This window comes from Malus sylvestris, chromosome 10 (assembly GCF_916048215.2).
Source record: "Malus sylvestris chromosome 10, drMalSylv7.2, whole genome shotgun sequence".
Taxonomy (NCBI): Eukaryota; Viridiplantae; Streptophyta; class Magnoliopsida; order Rosales; family Rosaceae; genus Malus; species Malus sylvestris.
In genome coordinates, this window is record NC_062269.1 from 2,765,127 (window position 1) to 2,785,285 (window position 20,159).

The 20,159-nt window shown below is 36.4% G+C and overlaps 3 protein-coding genes across 3 annotated transcripts; 1 reads left to right on the forward strand and 2 right to left on the reverse strand.

Moving 5' to 3' along the window:
• Positions 1-1,958: 1,958 nt before the first annotated feature.
• Positions 1,959-2,964, forward strand: LOC126584905 (vacuolar iron transporter homolog 4-like). Its single transcript, XM_050249280.1, has one exon. It carries the CDS (start codon positions 2,076-2,078, stop codon positions 2,760-2,762), a length of 687 nt encoding a protein of 228 aa, XP_050105237.1. The 5' UTR covers positions 1,959-2,075; the 3' UTR covers positions 2,763-2,964.
• Positions 2,965-4,932: 1,968 nt separating this feature from the next.
• LOC126585686 (eukaryotic translation initiation factor 5B-like) lies at positions 4,933-13,951 on the reverse strand. The gene is made up of 12 exons (XM_050250164.1): positions 13,802-13,951; positions 10,787-13,564; positions 10,588-10,695; positions 10,397-10,497; positions 10,211-10,301; positions 10,012-10,122; positions 9,805-9,870; positions 7,416-7,475; positions 6,765-7,322; positions 5,980-6,099; positions 5,549-5,668; positions 4,933-5,472 (listed from the first exon to the last, which is right to left on the reverse strand). The coding sequence occupies exons 2-12, from the start codon at positions 13,496-13,498 to the stop codon at positions 5,407-5,409; spliced, it is 4,113 nt and encodes a 1,370-aa protein (XP_050106121.1). The 5' UTR covers positions 13,499-13,564; positions 13,802-13,951; the 3' UTR covers positions 4,933-5,406.
• A 1,769-nt stretch (positions 13,952-15,720) lies between these two features.
• On the reverse strand, positions 15,721-18,603 carry LOC126584465 (cytochrome b-c1 complex subunit 6-1, mitochondrial-like). The gene is made up of 5 exons (XM_050248834.1): positions 18,432-18,603; positions 18,289-18,320; positions 16,460-16,544; positions 15,996-16,085; positions 15,721-15,915 (listed from the first exon to the last, which is right to left on the reverse strand). Coding segments are annotated over exons 2-5 (210 nt in total). The 5' UTR covers positions 18,291-18,320; positions 18,432-18,603; the 3' UTR covers positions 15,721-15,882.
• Between the last annotated feature and the right edge of the window lie 1,556 nt (positions 18,604-20,159).

Genomic DNA, 20,159 nt, shown 5'->3' on the forward strand with positions numbered 1-20,159 from the left:
ATTATTGCTTCCGTTTACATATTTGTTAAAAAATATGCAGGATTTGTGTTGCCTCTTTTTGTCTTTGTTTGATAGTGTCACGTTTTGCTTATGGACTTGTTTCTGGTGTAACTGCTTTGGAAGTCTTACGTTTCCTCTTAAATTTGATGTTCATAAAGTTGTTTGTTCTTTGTACTATTCTTCGTCCTCTTCACTAATCTCTCTCGGTTGCTGATTACGTTCTACTGTTAGCTCTAATCACCAATTTTCCTTATTAAGCTCAGATATTAATTTGAAGCTTATTTGTACAATTGGGTCAGAGGCAAGTTGGTCGAGATAAGCTTCAAGATCATGCATGCATGCATGTATAGTAATTAATCTTTGGGAGACTTTGGATGCGGTCCCTAGTTATGAATAATCTTTGACTGAAACTTTGTTGGTTTTCAATTTTTGATCCAAGTCCCTAAAATTAAATGATAATTTATTTCTATGTAAGTTACTATATTTTTTAAATTAAAAATTAAAATTTATAGTTGTTTATAGTAATGAGATTTTAAATAAAAAACATAATTTGTGGGATTAAAAATATTAAAATATAAATATACTATTGTGTGTGTGTGTGTGTAAACATGGGTACATTCATAAAAAATAACCAAAAAATTATTGTATCAAAACATGGGTACATTTTTCAAAATGGGTACATTTAGCAGAAATAAAAATGGGTACAAATAAATAAAAAAATATGGGTACAATACAAATAAAACTTTAAAAAATATGGGCACAAAAAGAAATTAATATATGGGTACAAATTAAAATTGAAAGGAAAATTGGTACAAATTAAAAAAGGGTTGCAAATTAAAATGGGTACAAACTAAAAATAAAAATATATGATAAAAAATTTAGCCATAAATATAAATATACTAATTGTAACATTTTTAATATTAAATGAATATATTTAGAAATAAAAAATATTTTATTATTGAAATAATTAATGATATTATTAATACAAAGGACCTTGATCAAAAATTGAAAAGTAATAAGGTTTTAATCAATAGAGTAGTAAAAATAAGGATGAAAACCTAATTACTCCTTAATCTTAATTTTATTTGCTTTCAATAATTCGCAATCATCCATGTTATAAGTCGATCTAATTATTACAATTGTGCTTATCATCTTATTTTCTTTTTGGGGTATATATATATTATTGATAAACTTTGTAGGCGCATTGTGCACTACCAATATCACCGATATTGTTTCAGCTTAATTTTACATTATCTTGTCATAAAATGGATGTGAGATCATATTCTCCTAACGTATATATACTTTTCTCTTATCATGCTACGAAAAATGGAGCATGCATTCATATAAATGTAGGGTGATAAATATCTACCAGCTAGGATGCGCATCATCAAAAGTTTAAGCATTATACTGGATAACTTGTGATATAGGACAAAGTATTTTACATCCCATCTGCTTTTAAATTATATTTTCTTTCTAAAAGATTTTGTTCCCCTTGGCTACAATTTTTTTAAAAAGGACGTTGTTATTTTAAGTACTGAATTAATGGATATATGAATTATTGTACCAAACTACGGCATGCAATGTAAGTCACCAAACCAGTTAGTCAAATTATTTGTTCATCTTCTTATTTTATTTATTCCTAAACCTGAATTATATACATAATACACACACACACACTATATCAGTGTTTTCATAACATTCTATGTAAAATAAGCAAAGAATATGATAGTGGTATCTTATATATAATACACACACACACACGCACATACACACTATATCAGCGTTTTCATAACATTCTATGTTAAATAAGCAAAGAATATGATAGCGGCATCTCATATTAAAAAATAAAAAATAAAAAATAAAGGGGGCAATGGCACTAGGTAAACACACCTTGCTTTCTTCCATTTAGTGTACCCCGCCATTGCCTCCATGATTGAACCTCTCCCTCCATAAATACCCTTGTTGAGAGCGTGTGTCCTCCACACTTCTTCAATCTCTCTCTACTCTCTTCCTCAATCCACAGTACACACATAAACCCTAATTCCTCATTATCCATTTTTCTCGTTACTTTTTCCATGGCGACAAACAGCCAGACTTCCCTAGCTGAAGGCAAGTGTGCCATCATAATCACCCCAAACGACCTCGAGCACCAAACAACGCTAGACCAAAAGGAGTTTGACTACTCCAAACGCTCCCAATGGCTCCGCGCTGCCGTCCTAGGCGCCAACGACGGATTAATCTCAACTGCGTCGTTGATGATGGGAGTCGGAGCTGTGAGACAAGACATTAAGGCCATGATACTAACCGGGTTTGCTGGACTAGTAGCCGGAGCATGTAGCATGGCCATTGGAGAGTTTGTCTCCGTGTACTCCCAGCTGGACATAGAGGTGGCTCAAATGAAAAGAGACAATCAGAACAAGAAAAATAACCAAGAAGTTCACGTGGCAGAAGATGATGGTGGAGATGAAGATGATAAGGAGAGCCTGCCCAACCCTTTACAAGCAGCAGCTGCATCAGCACTGGCGTTTTCAGTGGGAGCAATGGTTCCATTGCTAGCAGCGTCGTTTATAAGGGGGTACAAGGTGAGGTTAGGAGTTGTGGCCGCGGCTGTGAGCTTGGCTTTGGTGCTGTTTGGGTGGTTGGGAGCTAAGTTGGGGAAGGCGCCAGTTATGAGATCAGTGATGAGGGTTTTGGTTGGAGGTTGGATGGCCATGGCGATTACCTTTGGGTTAACAAAGTTGATTGGCTCCAGTGGGCTGTGAGACCCTTTGATCTAACGCCCATTAATATTGTGTTACAAGATTTTTCGTTATTTGTTTTTTTTTTCTTGTTCTTATTTTATTTTTCACTGTTGGGTTTTGTGTAATATGAAAGATGAGAAGATGTGCATAGGAAGTGAGTTAAGTTGCTAATTCTCTTGGTGTATAACTTCTTAAAGAAATGAAACGCATATTAGTAGTATAAGTAATTGCGTACACTTTACTTCTTAAAGAAATGAAACGCATATTTTAATTTATTTAATTTTAAGAAGATAAAAAGTAAAGATGTACATAAAGATGGTGTAAATAAATCACATCTGTATACATTATTAATATTAAAAAAAAGTACTAAGTATAAGTTAATTGATAGCATCTTAATTTGGCTCCATGGATGTGAGTGAAAATTTCAGTTTGAAACAATTCTATAACATTGAGAATATAAGTATCATAAGACTATAATACCTTTGCCATGTTATTTGTTTAAGACGATTCTGAACCAAACATAAAGTCCTCGACAACATTCGATGGCAACGGGGCAGGGCATACCTCCAAACTCGCACCCACCAACCCACCTATCATGAAAATTTCTCTAAAATTTGATTATGCAGCATAATTTAATCTATATAATCAACTAGATGTTAGTATGTAAAACAAAACAAAAACAAAAACAAAAAAAACTTTTTTAAGAAAATTCCTGTAATAGCAATGAAATATAAGACACTACAAGACCAAAAAATAGGACTGACAAATCTAAATCATAAAAATTATATTGATAATTTAATATACGTATATAATCGGGTAGGGTTTGGATCGAAAATAATAATATCACCACTGCTCTCTATCCGACTTAGGTTTTAAAAAAAACATCTCCAATTCCTTTGTTCTTCATAAGTGCCCCATTAGAGTCAGGTATTTGGGGGCAAAGATATTATAATCGAACAAGTTTTGCAGGTGGTTGCAAATGAGAACACCGATAAACAAAGGAGAACCACCTGTGAATAACTTTGAAATTCAAGGTATTAATTATTTGAAAATTATGTTGACATGGTTGTAAACAAAGATTTAGGCCTATTTAAATAAGATAAGGCAAGGCACAGCCCGGCATGATTTGGAAGAAGTGAGCAAACCGGGCCTAAGGTTTATATGAATAAGCTCATTTATTCATTATTTTTCAACTATAAACATACATTTTAAGGTTAGTAAGACAATACTAATGATATAAGGTTTTTTTTTATTTTTAATTCCAAAATAATTAAAGTTTGTTTTGTTGAAGTCCGCCATGTTCTACTAATCCGGCCCAAGACGGTCTAGGTATTAATGGGTTAGGACTACGAGCTGGATTGAACTTAATGTTTTATTAAGTGAATCAATCCAATCACGATTTGTTTATTAAGGGGGTCGGCCCAAGCACGGCCCAAGTCCACGTGAACCGACTTTATATGAGCAGTGGTGGACCAGCCCGTTTGACATCTCTAAGCATGCGTAAGTGGTACGGAATCTCATTAAAATATTTGTTTAAAATTAATTGATTTATAATTCACGGTTTGAAAAAGAGTTAATGGGTGGTCTCTTATTTGCAACTTTTAACGCATGATTTCCAAAACCCTACCAAGGCTCACAAGGACTAACGATTGATTATTCAATCAATGTCCCGGAATCATCCTAGAACTCCAAATTAAGTCAACGTTTGCGACATAAATTTGACCTCTGATTGATCGAAAGGGCATCTTGGTCACTTCCACATTATAATTCTCGTGTTGCATGCCCTGAGATTATTGAAATTATAGAACCAATTGCCAAAATTTCTACTTGGTATTCACTCAAATATTCAAAAACACTATTAAAAACACTCACTGCGATTTGGTAGCGGAAAAACTTTGACAACTTTAGAAACGAAGTGCAGAACATATACCATTTAGAGTTACGATCCAATGATATTTTTGTTCACTTTTAAATTTGAATCTCATTAATGACAAATTCAATACCAACACATTCCGCCCATCATATAGTAAAAATATATTATGACACCTTATGTTCAAATTCTGGGAAAGGAAAAATCACACCTTATGTTGGGTACTTTTCGGCCAGAAAAGTCCATAAGATGGTCAGGTGGTCATTCGCGTACAGAAAAACGAGGAGAAAACATATAAGGTTCAAACCATAGAAAAACAGATGAAGCCACCAAGAGACGTTAATTTCTATTTGAGGTATCCTTGAAATATATGGTACTACACCGTCGGTCGGCAAAACAACGATAACATATACTCATGCCAACAACCGTACAACTTTAATGTCGAATTTCAGATCATTCCCGTTGAACGCTGGCTCAACAGGTTTCCAAAAGGACTAAACAAAGCTGTTTTCTTCCATCAATATCGACTTGGATCCGACACTGCATGGACAAAAAATGCAATGCACTCTCTTGGATAAAGGACCTCCTGCAGATGCAAACCGGAACCTTGTCTCCCCCTACACATATACGATCGCACTTGAATTTGAGTGCCGAAACTTATTTGTGTGCCGCTTACGATCAAAAATAGATCCGCAAGGAACCTTGGTATCGTTTCTGCTTGCCGCCGAAGTCGTTACAGCCTCTCCTGAGTGTTGTGTTATGAAAGAATTTCCTCAAACATGGCATTAGCTCTTCTCATGGTATCTCGAAAAGTTTCTTCAATTTCACGAGCAGCTTCCACTCCTCCATTGATAGTTCATCCTGCATATTTGAATTACAGTTCATAACGATGGTTCACATTGTCCGGAAGTAAACTGTACGAGGAAATGAATCTTACCCGGTAATTCGCTTTAAGTACATCAATCGAATTCCTTGAGATTTGGCTGACAAGTTCGTCATCAATTTCAAAATGCCTACCAAACATCTTTTGCTGCTCTTCCGAATTTGACCCAATAATCTACAAAAACGCAAGAAAAAAGCCGCAATAAGCACGAGGACAATTAAGTGTAAAAGTTGCATTTCAGTATTTAAAAGTATAAGTTGGAGAAAGGGTAAGAGAAAAAACAGATGAAACGCAAACGAACTACGTGATCGGCTAGAAAACAGGAAAAGCCAAGACCAAACAGTATTACGAAATGATCGGCCAGAACAGGAAAAAAAAAAACAAAAAACAAACTAAAAGCAAGACCACAACTGCAATGACAAGCCAATCCAGACGACAAAACTAGCACATATATTTGTATGTCAATACTTATCACACATTCATACCTTAATGGCTAACTTCGACCCCTTCTTCGCCGTATCAACAGGTTTGTGGTTATTTTCAATGGATGCAATGCGCCCAATAGAAATAAAATCCCTTTGAGGAATACAAATTGGAGTACCCACCTGCACAGAGCATATAATAAAAATAATAAGAACTTTTAGGCAATATACCTAACATTCCTGGCATTGTAGTACAATCGGAGCTGAACTTAATTAACGAACATTTAATTGATTCGATATAACACTTTGAAAGATGCAGAAAAAAAAAATTCAGACATACAAGGAGTTATTCATATTAAACCAAAAACAGAACTCGCAAACATTAAACAGGCACCATACAAAAACTAGTATTCATATGATGAAGGAACCAAGAATGGAAAAACTGAGCGAGCTAGCACTGCAAACCATTTAAACCAATCTACCAGACTTCCAGAGTTACAAATTTAGCAGCTCCCAGCGTACCTTAGCAGGTTCCCAAGCAATACTCTGTCACATTTTTTCAAATAAATTGTTTCCACTACCTACGCTATACATTCAACAACCCTGATAACTCCTTCGATGAAAATTACAAACTATCCTTATACTTGCGGCAACATTCCATTTTAAGTCTCTTATCAGATATTTTAAATGCAAGTATCTAAACAAAATAATTAATACTGACAAAAAAACATAGAATTAGTAAAGGACTTTTAAGAGAAATTAAAAGAAGAGAGACAAATTAAGATGGTAAACAATCATATCCCGCTAAAGAGAACTAGGTAAACCAAATGGAGTGCATATAATAATACCTTCAAAATGCCATCGAGAACCTCAACCCCCAAAATAATTGGATCCTTCTTGTTGAAAACACAGTTGGGCATAATCTTGAGCACGCAAGGAAAGACAGCTTCATCAGCAGATTCCTTCTTCTTTTCCTCCTTGATATTTTCAATATAGGCCTTAAATTGATCAAACAAGTGATAGATGATATCGGCAATGAAGATCTTCACACCTAAATCATCTGCCATTTCTCGGGCCTCTGGTGTCACTTTGACATCAAATGCCAAGATGGTGGCAAACTCCTTTTTCTTTTCAAGCATTACACTGGCCTTCATGACATCCTTTTTATGCACAGGTCCTATGCTAATACCACTAACGGGAATGTTAACGACTGGTGTTTTCAAAAACTCTAGCAATGCTTCCAAGGAACCTAGAGTGGATGCTTGTACGCAAACTCCCTCACCACTCTTGTCAATCCTATTCATAACTGACTTCATGTCTTCCATAGCTGTTTCCTTGATTTCGTCCAAGTCATCATGAGGCCCTACCACATGTAGAGCAGTACCAGCAATAGCGTGCTCAAGACCCTGCATAAAACAAACATCAAAAATCAAGAAAATCCCACAACATGAGTCCAAATAGATAGAGTTGGATTGGCCTTGATTTCAATGTAAAATTACCTGTGCTGAGATTTTGATACCCTGTGCAGCCTTGATTTCACTATGATGCAGATATGCTCCCTGAAATAAAGATCCACAGAATCAATCATCTGATGCAACATGGAATGTTGTTTATGGACGAAAATAAGTGAATAAGAGATCCCACTGAATTGGATTTGCACCATCAAAGAAACCGACTATTTGATAAACCAGATGAATCAAATAGTTATCTGAACTGAGAATCCGAAATAAACCGTTTTCCAAACTATGTAGAATTGCTACAAGAATCATTTTGTCCTAAGTTTATCAAGAACAATTTTCTGAAAATGGCACTGAACCCACCCTCCATATTTTTTAACCCCCATCAAGTTTTTAAGTGATATTAGTCTACTATTTGCATTACCAAAATGGCCTCGCCTCCATTCTTTCCCTTTATCCTAATCAAATCGTCACTCCATTATATTTCTTTTTGAGTAAATTTGTGAATCGGGCAGGACCAAATCTGGAAAGGCTGGACTTCCCTCCTATTGCTATTACTTAATTCCTTCTTCCTTTAAATTACTTGTTTATAATAGAAAAGAAGCATTCAAACATCGGTATGGGCTCTCTTCCACTCTTCTAGAAGATTACCTGGTTCCACTAGCAGCCATATTAGCCTCAATATCTTGGTTCTCTTCTATTTATTAGTGTTATGTAGTTTTACATATGTTATCCCTTTAGGGCGTGTTTGTTTGCCTCATTAGAGTTCACCGGACTGGATTGCTTTGCTAAGACTCCTAATCCCTTGTTTGATGCGAGTTGGACTAAACTTAAATGAGACTAAGTTGGACTCGTTCCGACTAAGTGCTTCGCTAGGTCGTCCTAGTGAGACCCCCCCAAAAAGCATGGGATTCCTAATCCTGTCTCCAACATCGCTTGCATGCCTTTGTCGTCTGCAATTCCGACTCCTTACCCATGCCCAAATCTCAAACCCACTACTTAAATCTCAAAATCAATACCTAAAATTCAAAACAAAAAAATGCAAAACACCCAGAATTAAGCACCTGTAGACGAATCCCCACACAAATTCTAAATAAAAAGGCAAAATCACCAGAAAAATTTGAGATTTTCCTAGAAAATCGGTGAAGGCGCTGGGTGAAGAGCTCCGATAAACCCTCTGAGCAAATCTCTGCATAAGGAAAAGAGGGGGAGAGTGGATGAGGAAAAGTGGGAGAGGGGAGGGAGAGAGTGGGCAGAGGACAATAGGGAGAGGTATACGGAAAGGAAGAGAATTCTAGAAAAATGGTGAAACAAGATACAAAGAGGGAAGGAGGGGGAGAGACTGGCGGAGGAAAAAAGGAATGGGTTAAGATGAAAAAAAATGAAAAGCTATTGGCAGATAGAGAGATGATTCTAGAAACAAAAGAAAAGTGATAAATTAATAATAAAATATTAATAAATATAGATTAAATAATATAATATTTGAGTCTTTTAGTTATCTGCTTCTTAGTCCGACAATGCATCAAACGCTTCATTAAGTTAATCTAGCTTAGTCTAGTTTAAGCCAGTCCAGCTTAGTCCCTGCAACTAGTCCAGTCCGAGACAATCCGGTGCAACAAATGCACTCTTAAAGTACTATTATGTAAGGGTCCATTGGGGATAAATAATATTCTAATGTAGACGGGAAAATAGGAAATGTGAGGCGGGAATAGCGCCACTCTTATCTAAAAGTTTTTTTTTTAATTACAAAATGAAAAGGAAAAAGAAAACAAAAAACATCAAACAAGCATTGAGGAATAATGCAATGCTTGTAATCACATAGAAATCCAAAGCAATACAGCACTGCGGCCCCTAAATCATAAAAAAGAGCACTGTAGACTATAGTAGGCAAACAATTTAACCTGAAACTAAGCAATGTTACTGTTTTTTTTTTTTTTTTGGAAATGCACCCCAATGGCAATACCTAGGGTTTTTTTTTTAACAGAGAACATGACAATTCTTTAGGGATGCATGCACCATAAAGCAGATCCATTGTGGGGTAGGATTCACTTCGAGTTTTTCGCAGATGTGGCAGATGTGTTGGCTGATATTTCCTGAGATGTATTTGGATGGATTCACCAGAATGGTTTGGCTGTTATTTCTTTCAATGAATGGGGTTTACCTGTACCTCGTGTCTTGCTTGTTCGCCAATGTAAAATTCTGAACCTTCTATGTTTATGCTAATATTAATATTTTCCATTTCTTTAATACATGATCAGCCAACCACCACTAATATGTGCACGTAGCACTTTATGCTGTTGTACTTATTCTTCAGTGGACTAACTTTCACTGGGAGCAATAGATTTCATTCTCACACTAAAATAACTAAATAGCTAATTGCAATGCAGAACAAAAAGCAGAAAAGAGTTGAAAAGAAAAGAAAGAAACCTACCTTCACACGAAGTTCTTTCATTGGATGTGGTGTCAATAGAGACCGAATTGTAGCAACAATAGGTCCCTAAAAGAGACAAAAAAAATTGATATCAATAATGGGATCTACTACAATCATTTGCAAGCAATTCTAAAGCAAATATTGAAAACAGTTTTATAACAGTCAAACTTTACAAAAATTGTCTCGGAAAAGATTTTAGATTCTTGCCTGCATGCCGCAAACCACTATTTGATCTCCTTCATGAAGCACACCATTAACCAAAACAACATCTATTGTTGTCCCAAGGCCTTCTATAACCTTAACCTCCAAAACCGTACACTGGTTCACAAGAACAGCCCCCATCAACTCACACATAAACAGTTAAGCACCTTTACATTACTGGAAACAAGGTGAAACTATATCAAACCTGAATTTCATTGCTGAAAGTGAGTTTCTCAACCATAGTTTTCTGCGTCCACTGAACCAATAGTAATAGCAAATCTGGAATTCCTTCACCACTGCGATATTCAAAAGCCGAATTTCAGGACATGGCATAGAGCAAATTACTAAAAAAGAAAAAGTAAAAGAGATAAGGTTATTCCACAAGCCATACCTAATGGCACTTGTAGGAATAATACTGTATGTTTCCCCCATTTCTTTATTCTTATAATACAATTCAGTATTTAACCCCTGCTCCTTGAATTGAGTGATAATCTGGCAAACCATACAAACAATTGAAATTTTAGAACCACAAAAAGTCAAGCAAATAAAGTGAACAAAAGACAAAGTTGCAGTACACAAGACCTGTACGAGCCTCATATTGAACTCATTTTGTACATCCTTAGATTGTTGCTTCATTGCTTTCAAAATTGGTGCATTGCGGCAGGTTTTCCATCCGTAGAGTCTGTCCACCTAAAAATTTGAAATTCCAGAATACATAAATAAACATTTATGAGACGACAGTATTAGAGATCTGGACGGTAGATTTGACCATAAACATCACCTTATTCAGCGCAACAATGAATTCTGTATTCCTCATTTTCAAAAGGTTGAGTGACTCTATTGTCTGAGGCTCTAAGCCATGCATAATATCAACCACCAATATAGCAATATCACATAAACCTGAGCCCCGTGACCGTAAATTAGTGAATGACTCGTGCCCGGGGGTATCAATGACCAACAGACCAGGGACCTTCAGCTTCGCATCAGCTTTCAGTTCCTTGGTCCTCTCACGGATGTTCTCAGCAGGAAAATATGTTGCTCCAATCTGCTGAGTGATACCTCCGGCCTCGCCTTCCTGAACATTTGTGCCTCTGATACAATCCAGTAGCTTAGTTTTACCAGTATCAACATGGCCCATTATGCAGCAAATAGGTGAACGAAGGTTATCTCCACTTTCTTTAGGGTCAGCATTAGAAGTTGCCGCTGCTTTTTTAACAGAAACATCTTTCTTCTTACTTTTGTCAACATCATTATCAGGTTGTTTTTTCTTATTTTCACCATCCTGAGATTTTATTGGTTGAGAAGGAACGGTTTTCTGGGCAGAAACTGATGGCTTGGCACCTGCACTCTTTATGTCTTTTTTTGCAACAGGTTGAGAGTCAATCTCTTCATCAGAAAATCCACGTTTAACAGAAAGGTTAACATCATCAAAGCTCTTAGCATCCCATGGATCATCATCATCATCTTCTTCTTCTTCTTCTTCCACTCCATTATCTTTAACCGATTCAGCAACTTCAGATTTTTCCTCCAGATCCACTGACTCTACATCTTCAACCTTTCCAAATTCCCCAGACTCTGGCTCAGGGATAGTGTCCTGCTGGCCTCCCTCTTCTAGGTTTTCCACTGGCTTCGCAGAAGCTGCACCATTTGCATGAATGGGTGCTGCTTTTGTCTTCTTTTTCTGATACATGGGCCGTTTAGCCTTTTTCTCATTGTCTGCGGTCGGGAGAGGCAAACCCCCTGCATTAGCAAGTATCTGGTTTCTCATTGCCTCCCGCCGACGTTGGTCTTCTTTTTGCTTCGGCGTTAAAACCTTGCCTTCCTGTCTCTTCCTTTGTAGCTTCTCCTTTTCCCTTTCCCTTCTCAGAATCCTGGCCGCCTCCTTTTCCCTCTCAAGTTCTTCCTGCTTACGCCGCTCCTCTTCTTCTTTCCTCTGTTTCTCCTCTGCTTCCCTTTTCAACCTCTCTTCCAGTTCTTGTCGCCTAGCAAGAGCCTCTTGCATCTCCCTCACATGTTTTGGAAGTTTCTTATCTGCTACTTTACCTTTCACTTCTTTCTTCTTGGGATCCGTAGGTTCAATTTGGGTTTCTTCTTGTTTATCATCCTTAGTGACCACAGGAGCAGTAGCAGTCCCTGCTGCGGCAGCAGCTGCTGCCTTTTTCTCCTTTTCCTTCTCCTTCTTCTTTCTCTTCTTCTTTGCGGCAGCAGACTCCCCAGTCTCTTCTTCACCTTCCTTTTCACCAGAAGCATCAACCGGGGCAACCAGATCAGGTTGAACCTCAACTTTCTCCGCTTGCACAGTAGCCTCAGCTGGTTTCAACGTAGTAGGACCCTCACCTAGCTCAGCAAGAATCTTATCCAAGTCATCTTCTTCTTGAGCAGTCCTTCCACTCTTCTTCTTCTTTTTCTTACTTTTTGAAGTTTCTAGAACCTCTTTACTCTTGTTAGTTTTAGAATCATCAGCTTCGCTTTTACTAGTTTCAGTGTTTGGTTGTTCTGGTTCAAATACATCTGCATCTTCACTCAATGCAGTAAAAACACCATTACCTTTCTTTTTGGAAGACTTCTTTTTACCTGTGAATGCAATCACAGATGCATCTTGATCATCAACTGCGTCATCACCAACTCTAGTTGGTTCAGACACAGAAGTATCTTGATCATTCCCCTCATCAAGCAGAGCTGAGCTAAGAGAATTAGCACCGCTCTTTTTTGATACCTTTGATGACTTCTTTTTCTTACCGGAGAATGTAATCTGTGGAACTTCATCGTCCTCATCATTCTTTTCATCCTTCTCCTCGTCTGCATCATCGAGGGCATCAAAGCTAGCTGCTGCAAACACATTCCCACCCTTCTTCCCACCCTTAGACGGCTTCTTCTTCCCTGTAAAAGAAATTACAGGCTCATCTTCGTTCTCACTATCGTCATCTTCTTTACTCTTATCCACAGAGCTATCAATAACCTCACCATCACTATCGCCTTCATCACCAATCACATCAAAAGCTGACCCTGTAAACAAACTACCACCAGTTTTCTTGGACGATTTTGAAGCCTTCTTCTTGCCAGAAAAACTCACCACTGGAGCATCCTCATCATCATCACCAGTTAACCCAGATTTCTCATCATCATCACCGTCTTCGTCTCCAAGCAGACCAAAACTCGAAGAGTTGAACACACTATTCCCACCACTCTTCTTCGACTTTCCCTTCTTCTTTCCAGTGAAGGCAACTTGGGGAACCTCATCTTCGCCTTCGTCCCCCTTTCCCACATCATCAAAGTCTTCATCATCCCTGCGCTTTGAAGCTTTTGAATTACCCTTTTTACCCTTCTTTCCCGTGACAGCAACTTTCTCTTCCTGCGCCTGAGACTCCTCGGACGGCTCAGTTCCTATAGAATACTCATCGTCCTCAATTACCAAAGCTTTCTTCTTCGACTTAGCACCCGCAGCCTGCTGCGGGTTCTCGTCGTCCCGAGCAGTCGGCTTCTTCCGACCCATCGAGGTTTAGGTTTCGACAAATATTATCTGTTGCAACAATTGAATCGAAACCTCCTTCCAAAAATCCTATCGCAAAACCAAGAACCACAATCAACACAGATATATACCCATTAATATATACATAGCTATTGCGCGTTTCAAAATTTAAAGAAATAGATCTAGATTCTCACAGCCATAAAGAAATACCGCAAGAATCAGATCCTAAAAACAACAGAAAACAAAATACACACGCACAAGTATGTATATTTATATATATATATATATAGAGAGAGAGAGAGAGAGAGAGAGAGAGAGAGGGCTTACTTGGGGCGGTGAGGACAGAGTGAAAGCAACAGAATCGACGGATTGCGGAGGAAAACGATTGGGTTCGGAAGGACTATGATCCAGAGAGAGAGAGAGAGAGACTGGGAGCTTCCGGGAGAAAGAACAAGAAAATGAAGCGTTTTTGTCTCTTTATAGTTTCTAGGGTTGTGTAGTCTGTCAGGCTTTAATTAAAATGGAAAGGCGGTTGTGGGCCTTTTTAAAAATTTCCACTACCTTGGGCCTTAGCCCAAAAACTTTCAAGAAAACACTCGACTCGGCTTTTCAAATTTTTTTATACAAGTGTTATCCACACACCTTTTTTTACTTCTCACATACTCCTTGTTAATTTCTGTTCGTTAATCTTCTTCAATTCATCCGATCCGACGCCCGAAAACCAAAATGATGTGGGATAAGTAAAAAGATGTGTGTGGATATCACACATTTTTTCTAAGGCTATATTAATTATTATATTACTATAATCTATAAGAAGGAGATTCGAATATAAGCTAAGAAAGAATAGGCAAAAGAAATAGGACAATACGCATTGGATTGAATAACAATGCATATTGTCCCATTTTTAAGTGGCATTATTAACATATTATCAATATAAGCTAGACGTTTTCTCTATTTTCCCGTTTCTTGCTGCGTCAAATATTTCTAAAATTAATTTATATATATATATATATATATATATATATATTTTTTTTTTTTTTTTTTTAACAAACGATATAGTTAGTAAGTTAAATTGTTATTTGTTAAGAAGGGATCAAAGGAAATCAAACCCGCATTAAGATGCATAGACACAATTATTAAAGCGTCACTTGGCCTAATTTATGTTGTTGAATCGCTTGTTACCTTTTAGATTGGTAATAATTAGGAATAAGTAAATTAAATGAGAACAAAATTATCATACCAACTGAATTACCAATCGTACCATACCAAAGTTGTGCCAAAAAATTTGTATCATTGGTAATGATACGGTATTTGTATCGTACGATACATTTTTGGTACGGTAATGGTATTCAAAACCATTACCAGTGATATACGGTACCGTACCACTACTATTAATATTATATCATTTATTTATTCATTTATATATAATTAGGTATTATTATCATTATATATGCACTTTATATTTTTTTTCCTAGTCATTTATCCAATCATCTCACCCTCTAATCTCTACTTTCCCAATAAAAAAACATAAGCCTTCTTGCACTGCGACTCTTCATCTTTTCACTCATCTAGCCTCCGACTTCATCTATGTTGCTCTAGTTCCGGCAACTCTCTCTCTCCGAAGTCCATCTCATCTTCTCCTTCATCAAATTAGGATGTCTTTCTCCCTGACTTCGTCTATCAAGTTAATTTTTGTACAATTTTAAAGAATATAGAGATGGAATTTAGGAATCTTTGTACTATTTTTTTAGGGATATTGGACTCTTTCAGCAATTCTTTCATCTATTTACTTCTTGTTTCTTAAATGAATCTCTATAAAATTCTCATAATTAAATAAAAAAGTTTTAGATACCTAAAGGGAGTGGCCAAAACACGTTTGGCCCTTGAATTTGGTTGTTAAAAAAATCAAATTTTGGCCCAAAACAAAGTGGTAATTACCATTACCATATCACGTCAACCAAACTATTTGGCATGCCGGAATTCGGTATACCAAAAGTTTGACAATGTAATGATAATAAATTTTATCATACCAAAAGTTTGGTATGGTAATTGGTACATGGGTTTTGGTAATCGTACCAAAACCACCATTAGGCGTGCACAAGGTGGAATGGCTTAAAAACACATACGACCCTTTAAAATCACCAAACAAACCCAAAAACATTCAGTATCAGGCTTTAGGGAATAAAAGAGAAAAACCTAGAATGCAAAAGAATGGTAAAAGTTGATGGTAGGATGACAAGACCAACTCACAAAATCATCTTTTTATTCTAATTCAAGACCTCTCAACAAGATTTGAATCATGTCGCTGGAAACAAAAACCGTCAAACATCGTAGCGCAAGTTAAAAATTCATATCCACTGTAAGGGGTAGCAATTAAAGGATGGGGAGACCCTATAACTTCAACTCAGTTACTTGAGCTTCTGAAATAACTTCGGCGCAACCTGCATTGCAGAAAACAATGCTCATCATCTGAGCGAGAACAAAATTTTCATTTAGTATAACAAAATAAAATGAGACTTACGCATTTGTCAACACAAGATATGTAGTCAAAGTACTGCCCTGTGCAATGCTTGTCTCCACCGTTGTCACCTTCAACCCTTTTAACACATGCCTACGATATCATATATTTCAGTACGATGACGAAATTATGTCCGTTCAAAACCATATGTGAAAAGCCCCTCTTTTTGTACCCGCTGAAGAACACATGAGTATAAAACGACGACCTCCAATGGTCGTAGCAGTCCATTTATATTTCAAATTTTGAAGAAGGAAACACAAATGGAAGAAAAAGTTCAAAATTAAGACTTGAGGTATGACTGTAGGATGAAAAAAACTTCATTTACCAAATGTTGAAAACCATGAAACTTTAGGGTAGTAAACTGAGATTAACTCTAATAAATGAGTCCAACTTTAAGTTCATATGCATGCCAACTCCTGGTACCAGAAGTTGCAATACAGATGTTTTTAATAGCAGCAGTACATTACCTGATATTCAATCAGAGGCTTTACACATTTAGGCTGGCAAGACTCCTCAAGATACTTCTTTTGATCAACAAGTTCCTCGTCCGCCCTTATAGGGTAAACAAAAAGATGGATAAATGAACATAACTGTTTAAAGTTTATACTATGACGTATAACCTTAAGAAACAAGTTCTTGCTCTGACCATAAAAATAACAAACACAATCTTGCGATGACAACAATGCCTGACCAGATATTGCTAATATAAGGACAAGTAAACAGGGCCGGCGCTGAGGAGGTGCAAGTGGTGCTACCGCACAGGGCCCCCGATTTTTCAATTTTGCATGCATATACGTATATATAGTAATAAGTGTAGAATATTACCAACTTGAGTCTTAGCGCAAGTGGAATTATTGCTTCTTTACATTGGCCTAGGAGATGGGTTCAAAACTCATCTCCATCATTTTTTCAGTTTATATTTTTATTAAATGCATAAGCTTCCACAAAATAATATAAAATTCCACACAATAACATGAAAATTCGAATCCTGACCCTCTAAATAGTTAAGGAAAAACAATACACCATCTTTTCACTTGTTGATTTGTTAAATTTGTTTGTGCTATTAGAATTTATAGAAGCTCAATTGAAAACTAAAATTATTATTTTTTTCCACAAAATAATATAAAAATTCCACACAATAACATGAAAATTCGAATCCTGGCCCTCTAAATAGTTAAGGAAAAACAATACACCATCTTTTCACTTGTTGATTTGTTAAATTTGTTTGTGCTATTAGAATTTATAAAAGCTCAATTGAAAACTAAAATTATTATTTTGAACAAAAAAAATAAAAAAATTTAAATTCTTAGTCCTTTTTAGGGCCTCCAATTCACTTTCGCACGGAACCTGAAATCTCAGGGCCGGCTCTGCAGGTAAACAACCATCCCACAAATCAATGTCATTTACAAAACAAACGGGCCGTTTATTTTGTAACATGGAAATTTTTTGTACGAGTTTGCAATGATTCGCTTGTTCCAAGAAACTCGATAGCTGCAGTTTATGAGAATAGCATCATAATGTCTGAAACGTGAAAAATAATGAAAGGATCATAAATTTCATGGATTTGAGTTATCCACATATTCAAGTAGAATAATCAAGCATGAAAAATGTTTCGAATCCAAAAAAAGCAAAGAAAAGTGAATAACCAACATACATTTTTGTAAATTCAGTTTTTTGTGTGTTCTTTTTCCATCAATAATCAAACTAATATCATAGATAAAAGCTCGGGGACAAAGAGGTCCCTGAAGACCTTAGAAGACTTGGAAAGAGACTTTACGAAAAGACTTAAAGTACTTGGATCTAACAGAAGACTTGACACAAAAACGAGCACAATGACGTTCTAGGATTCATACGGCTTTGTTGTTGTTGTAATCAAACTAATATCATTCCCCAGGGGAACAAAAAGGGGGGCCGGTGCCACCCAACCAACAATACACAACCACACTCATTTTTACTTCTCACATAGCCCTCTCAATTTCGGTCATCAGAACGAATGAATCAGTGAAGATCAATGAACAAAAATTATTAAGGGTGTGTGGGTGGTAAAAAAAGCTATGTGAATAGCACTACCCTACGCAGTCTGACCATTGAATACCTCATCAAAAGAAAGCATTCATTATCCATTATCATTAATTATTAATTATTAGAAATTTAGAAGACCAAGGAATCACTTTGGGTTTGTGATTTCTTAAAATCTAAATTCCACAGTACAATCTTCCATTTTTTCTCCAAATTATTAATAATTACCAAAATTATTAAAAACGCAGAAGTAAAATAAATCCAGAGAGATACTCACATTGAGAAGAACCGAAAAAGATCTCAGATTTCCTGCATAAAAACAATGAAAAAAAAATTAATTCAAAAAAAACAATGAAACGAGTGGAACTTAGTTGTTTACAATTTCAGGTTAATTGGGAGGCCAAGAAGAAAAGAGTGTACCTTGTGATTGGAGGAGAAAGGTCGGCTTCGGAGCAATGGCTTTAACTCTAATCCCGCAACAGAAGAGAGAGAAACAACCGAGAGAGCTAAATGGAAGCTCGAACTTGGAACCTCGCTACCTGGGATTTTGGAGCGCTGTTGAATGGGTCTCTCAACCCTTGCCAACTATTTAGTCGTGGCCCACTCGAGCCTTTTTCTTTTTGGGCCTGGGTCGAGTACGATATTTAATATATTTATATTAAGAAATGGAAGCTAAGCCACACATCGGATCGGTTATAATAATCTGGTTACAAACTCATTATTTACAAGAATTGAACTTAAGAACTCTCCGTTCACGTCTCACATACGAGTAAAAAGGAATACCACTAAATGACTTTTACAAATTTTGGTTCTTTTTTATTTTTTATTTTTCAAGATTAAATTAGATTCTATGCGTCTTGCACAATTTAAGTGATTTCCCAAATAGGTAAAGCCGTTTTAATATGTTCACATGAATAAAATTTTCAAATACCCATAATAACGTTAACCAATTAAACAGTTTACATATTTTACCAAAATGCTTTTATCATCTTCCATTACTTTTTGGTACGCTGATTCGGAATTCGCCGGAGTTGAGGCAGTGGTATGGCGGGAAAGATTGCGACTGGTCTGCTAGGTGGTGGCTTAGTACTGATTTGGTACTGAGGTCTTTTTATAAAAAGTAGGTATAAAAAAAGTTGAGCTCAAAAAAATATTTGGTAAACACTTAAAAATAGCTTATTTTCACAGTTTTAGGTGAAAAAAAAGGCTGAAAACTTGAAACAGCAAAAATGAGCTTATTCTCATAGCACAGCAAAAACAGTTTTTCTTTAAAGTACAGCAGTACCAAACCAAGTCGAGGACATTGTTGTGCTTGAGGTTAAAATTAAGAGTTGAAATTTGTGGTGAGTGGTGGGATGTCTTGTCAAAAGGAGGCAGCTTATTTCAAGTGAGGGTTTACTCTAAAGCGATTGGTGACAGGATAACTTTACGAATGGTGCCCAGTTGTTGTGCTAAAATCTTTCATTTTTCATCCAAACAGTTTGATAAATTACACTAGAGCCTAAAAATACTTGGGCTGTTATATGTTTGTTTGAACCCAAAATTACACCATCGGCCCGAGTAATCGAGACCGTTGAGTAAGCGTACTTCCACACCGTCGATGAAAAAGTGAAGATAATTTTATTAATATTAACAGATAACATTATGATTTTTATCATAATTATCTTTTAATAATGATTTATCTTGACATTTTCTTATGAAAATAATATATCTCCAAGCTAGGAAACAGGCAGCACAATTCAAGTTGATGTGGATGTTTGGCATATGGGTGAGTGGTTTGGATCAGTTTTGGTTAACGGATATGCACGGCATCAGATAATGAAGCATGCATAACATGATGATATTATAAGGTCACTTTGAAACTACTAATGGGATTGGATTCTGAACAGATTATTATCCATTTAAATATGATGATACTTAAAAATGAATTTAATATTCATGGGGTCGGGATGCATGTGACAATGGGGTAAGAAAATGGTAACTTTGGGTGATGATGATGAGACAAGCCTAGAAAAGCTAGGTTTTGGTGGTGATGAAAGTGATCAAATGGGTTTAAAGGTTTCTGGTGGAGTTTTTATTATGAGATCAGAAGTCTTGGTGGTCTAGGCTTATGATGTGATATGATTTGCCTAGATAGGTTTTTTTTAT

Bases quoted from the DNA above. Each gene is read 5' to 3' on its own strand.
- LOC126584905 (XM_050249280.1), top strand. From the start codon at position 2,076: ATGGCGACAAACAGCCAGACTTCCCTAGCTGAAGGCAAGTGTGCCATC.
- LOC126585686 (XM_050250164.1), bottom strand. From the start codon at position 13,498: ATGGGTCGGAAGAAGCCGACTGCTCGGGACGACGAGAACCCGCAGCAG. The intron at 10,498-10,587 runs GTCTTGTGTACT...ATGGTTTGCCAG, and splicing joins TCAATATGAGGCTCGTACAG to ATTATCACTCAATTCAAGGA. The intron at 7,476-9,804 runs GTAGGTTTCTTT...TCTTTATTTCAG, and splicing joins TGAAAGAACTTCGTGTGAAG to GGAGCATATCTGCATCATAG.
- LOC126584465 (XM_050248834.1), bottom strand. The intron at 16,086-16,459 runs GTAATGTACTGC...ATGATATCGTAG, and splicing joins AGCCTCTGATTGAATATCAG to GCATGTGTTAAAAGGGTTGA. The intron at 15,916-15,995 runs GTAAGTCTCATT...TCTGCAATGCAG, and splicing joins TATCTTGTGTTGACAAATGC to GTTGCGCCGAAGTTATTTCA.